This window comes from Papaver somniferum, unplaced genomic scaffold (assembly GCF_003573695.1).
Source record: "Papaver somniferum cultivar HN1 unplaced genomic scaffold, ASM357369v1 unplaced-scaffold_138, whole genome shotgun sequence".
NCBI classification, from domain to species: Eukaryota; Viridiplantae; Streptophyta; class Magnoliopsida; order Ranunculales; family Papaveraceae; genus Papaver; species Papaver somniferum.
The window spans coordinates 303,186-307,615 of record NW_020623045.1 but is presented as its reverse complement, the minus strand read 5'-3'; the positions used below and the strand labels follow the sequence as shown (position 1 = coordinate 307,615).

General features: G+C 38.1%; 1 protein-coding gene across 1 annotated transcript; it reads left to right on the top strand.

Moving 5' to 3' along the window:
• Window positions 1-491: 491 nt before the first annotated feature.
• LOC113335134 lies at window positions 492-3,893 on the top strand. Its single transcript, XM_026581268.1, has 4 exons — window positions 492-693; window positions 1,282-2,034; window positions 2,446-2,514; window positions 2,569-3,893. Exons 1-4 carry the CDS (start codon window positions 492-494, stop codon window positions 3,891-3,893), a joined length of 2,349 nt encoding a protein of 782 aa, XP_026437053.1.
• Window positions 3,894-4,430: the final 537 nt, after the last annotated feature.

Genomic DNA, 4,430 nt, shown 5'->3' with positions numbered 1-4,430 from the left:
GCTGATTTTGAATCTGTCTATGTTGAATTGGCGAGAACTAAACAAGCACAGGCTTCAAAATCAGCCATATTATTGAATGGAAAAGTGGGTGAAACTAATCCTTCAAATATGACAAGTTTGGTTGGAACTAGGATTCCTAAACCTGTTAGGATTGTGACTTCAACTCCAACTCCTCTTTGTGATCAGCTCACGGCTGGGGAGTTTATATTGAATAACAATAAATATAGTGCTCTTAATTCTATGCAAGATGTGGAGGAAAGCACAGCTGATGCAAAGTTTAGGGCTGAACAAGAAGTAAAGAGAATACGCATGCTATCCATGCATAAGATTGTGAATACTACAGCTGGTAGGAATACTTCTTTGGAACCAATTTCTGAATCCGCTTCTCTTCAGGACTCTAATGTCCGTGTTGGTGTTGAACAAGGAGGTTCACCAGGAGTGAACTCTGGAGTTGCTTCTATAGTTGGTAAGGTCTCTAAATCTGGTTTTTAATGCGTGTTCTCTATTGGAACATTAATGGCATTGCACGGGATGCATCCAAAAATAAGTTAAGAGAGTTAATTCTTGATTTTAAGCCAGATATTTTCTGTCTAGCTGAACCTAAGGTGCATTGTACCTTGCGTTTCTTACACAAATTATATGTGGCTGGTTATAAGAAGGAAGTTATTCATAATGCTGTTGATTCGTCTAAAGGTAACAGATGGATTTTTTGGTCCATTGACATAGCTACGCCTGTAGTTATGAATACTAGTAGACAAGCTATTACCATTACAACAGAGGGGGTGTTGGTTTCCTTTATTCATGCTAGCTGTTTTTAAGTCACGAGAAGAAGTTTGTGGCAACAACTTTCCTCAGTTGATATTAATACTCCTTGGTTGGTTATGGGTGATTTTAATTGTGTTCTTCGTAATGAGGAGAAAAAAGGAGGCAATCAACCACGTACTTCAGTCATCAATGAGTTTAGTGATTGGATGGATGATAATAATCTTTTTGAAGCTGATTTTTTGGGTTCTAAATTCACCTGGTCTAATAGGCAATATGGTGTTCATAGAATCCTTTGTAAGCTGGATAGAGCTTTGATTAATGAGGCATGGCTCATTAAGTATGAGAATTGGAGGTGTAAAGCTCTTCCCCGTGAAGTTTCCGACCATTCTACTCTTATTGGCTTTCCTTTTGTTAATACTAGACCGAAGAGAGCTCCTTTTAGAGTTCAGAAGATGTGGTTTGCTCATTCTGATTTCATGAGAATGGTAAGTGATTGTTGGAATGCACCGGTTACAGGATCTCCTGCTTCTATTTTTCCTTTCAAGCTCAAGAGGTTAAAAGTTGCTATGAAGGATTGGAATTTACATGTATTTGGCAATATTTTTGCTAAGCTAAAACAAGCTGAATTGACTATGGAAGTGGCTCTTCGTATTTCGGATGAGGATCCAGAGGATATAACTAAGCTGAATTCTGCCAAGGAGGCTTCAATTATTCTTCAGGAAATTCGTTCTCATCATGTTACTATGCTAAAGCAAAAGTCACGTAATAAATGGCTTTTGGAGGGAGCTAGTAATACTTCTTTCTTTCATGCTAATATCAGAATGCGCAGGAGTAATAATATGATTTCGGAGTTGGTGGATGATAATGGGGCCGTTATTACTGATTGTAATCAAATTAGAGACTATACGATTTCTTTTTTTGAGTCAAAGTTTAATGGTGATGAGTTGCCTATTGATGAGGAGCTTTTTAATTATGATCATAACATCATCTCGGTGGAGGATAGTCAGAGAATGGATGAAATTCCTACTATGGAGGAGATTAAGAATGCTGTTTTTGATTTGGGTGCGGATAGTGCGCCAGGGCCAGATGGTTTCTCTGGTTGTTTTTATAGGCATTGTTGGGACGTGGTGCAATATGACCTTGTCAGAGCTATCACGTACTGTTGGCAACGGCAAATCATTCCTCATGGTGCTAATTCTAGTCTTATTATTCTTCTTGCCAAGGTTAGAGGAGCCAACACTCTTCGAAACTTTCGGCCTATTGGTCTTAGTAATTTTTTCTTTAAAATTTTTACTAAGATATTAGCTACAAGACTAGGGAGTGTTCTTGATAATTTGGTTTCAGAAGAACAAGTTGCTTTCATGAAGGGGAGGAACATTCATGAAAACATTACTGTGGCGTCGGAGATGATCAATGATCTGAAAACCAAACGTAAGGATAGCAATTTGGGGTTGAAACTGGATATTACTCAAGCTTTTGACACGGTTAGTTGGTCATTTGTTTTAGAGGTTTTTCGAAGGTATGGTTTCTCTCAAAATTGGTGTTCTTGGATTTTGGCTATTCTTAACTCAGCAAGGATTTCTATTCTTCTTAATGGAAGTCCAGAGGGATTCTTCAAAATCAATAGAGGTCTTCGGCAAGGTGATCCTTTATCTCCTCTTATTTTTGTTCTGGTTGAAGATGTTCTTAGTAGAAATCTTACAAAGTTGTTTGCTGAGAAGATGATGACGCCTATGCTTTCCAAAAGAGGTATTTCTCCCACACATCTTTTCTTTGCTGATGACATTATGATTTTTTGTAAAGGCAATATGAAGAGTCTGCATAATCTTCTTGCTTTGCTTGGTAAATACCAAAGTGCCTCGGGCCAAACTGTCTGTCGTCAAAAGAGTAAGATTTATTATGGGGGTGGTTCTTTGAGTCGCTGTGGGACTATCACTAATTTACTGGGTATGGAAGTTACTACTTTTCCGGACAGGTATTTGGGAGTTCAAATTATGCCTGGAGCAGTTAAGTATCGTCACATTTGTAATGTGATAGAGAAAATTAAGAACCAACTTTCAGTTTGGAAAGGTAAGTTACTTTCTTTTCAAGATAGAGTTGTTCTTATCAATTCAGTGATAGCGAGTTATGCTATTCACAACATGGCGGTGTACAAATGGCCTAGGAAATTTGTTCAACAGGCTGAAAGAGTTATTCGTAATTTTCTTTGGTCGGGTGATGCTGATGTTGCAAGGAAATTTGTTGTTGGATATCCAAAGGTTTGCTGTCCGTTGAAGGAAGGGGGTCTTGGTATAACCAGCATGGTTGTTACTAATAAGGCTCTTCTTATGAAGCTATGGTGGAGTATTCGTTCTTCTAACAAGAAATGGGCTCGTTTCTTATGGGCGAAATTTACTACTAAGCAGGGTAGTATAAAGCTTTATGGGGTAAATTCTTCTATTTTGCCGGGCATGAAACTGATTCATTCTATTGTTGACAAGAATACCAAGGTTCTAATTGGGGACGGGAGGTCTACATCTCTTTATTTTGATGTTTGGTATGGTAATGAGTGTATTGCTGATATGCTTAATGAAACTGACTTGGACAGAAATGTCAAGGTCAGTGATATTATTGTTAATAATGCTTGGATGATGCAGGGAGATCATATTCAGAATTTGGTCCGTGCGGGTGTGGATCTTACAAATTTGCCTTTGTTACAAGGAGGGAATGATTGTAGAGTTTGGATGCCGGAGATGAATGGCCACTTTTCAGTCTCTTCAGCAAAGAATATCATTAGAAAGGCGTATCCAAAATCAGCAATTTATGGTCTTTTGTGGAGGAAAGAAGTTCATCCCAAATTGGCTGCTCAGAATTGGAAGATATGTCGTGAGGTTTGTGCAACTCAAGACAAGATCAGGAGTAGATTCAAAGTTGAAATGGCCAACAAATGTTACTTGTGCAACATGGAGGAAGAATCTTTGGAGCATATTATTTGGAGTTGTACGTTTGCAACTCAAATTTGGCAGTGGTGTTCAGGTTTGTTTAATCTAACACCTTATTATGATATTGTGAATTCATATAAATCAGCAAAGGGTAGAAGTAGAATTGTCAAAGATTTATGGCTTTTAGCTATTTTGGTGATTCGCTAGGAATTATGGCAAACAAGAAATATGGCATGTTTTCAGAATTCTTCTGTTAGCATTCATTTTTTTAAGAAGAGAGTGTTCTATTTGATTAGTGAATACGCTGGTCGTTTGAAGGGTTTCATGCATAATACTACAACGGACTTGGATCTTTTGAACTTTTTCCGTGTGATGCATAGGAAGGTTAAGCAGGTTCAGCCAATTGAGTGCTTTTGGAGTCCGCCAAATAGGGATGAAATTTTATTATGTTGTGATGGAGCAGCCAAAGGAAATCCGGGTATAGCTGGAGCTGGTGTTGTTGTTCGTGATGCTGATTGTAATTTTTTGGGTGCTATGAGTATTGGTTTGGGTTCTACTACTAATTTCTTAGCTGAACTTTATGGTATTATTGTTGGTTTGGAGTGGGCTATGAAGTGGAATGTTAAAAAAGTGGTTGTACGTTCTGATTCAATGGGCACAATTAAGACATTGACGGGTACAAATCTTCCTTGGTTTGTCAAGCACAGATGGAGAAGAATACAAAACAATTATGACTCTATTCGT

Bases quoted from the DNA above. Each gene is read 5' to 3' on its own strand.
- LOC113335134 (XM_026581268.1), top strand. From the start codon at position 492: ATGCGTGTTCTCTATTGGAACATTAATGGCATTGCACGGGATGCATCC. The intron at 694-1,281 runs GTAACAGATGGA...CACCGGTTACAG, and splicing joins TGCTGTTGATTCGTCTAAAG to GATCTCCTGCTTCTATTTTT. The intron at 2,035-2,445 runs GTAATTTTTTCT...TTCTGGTTGAAG, and splicing joins CTTTCGGCCTATTGGTCTTA to ATGTTCTTAGTAGAAATCTT.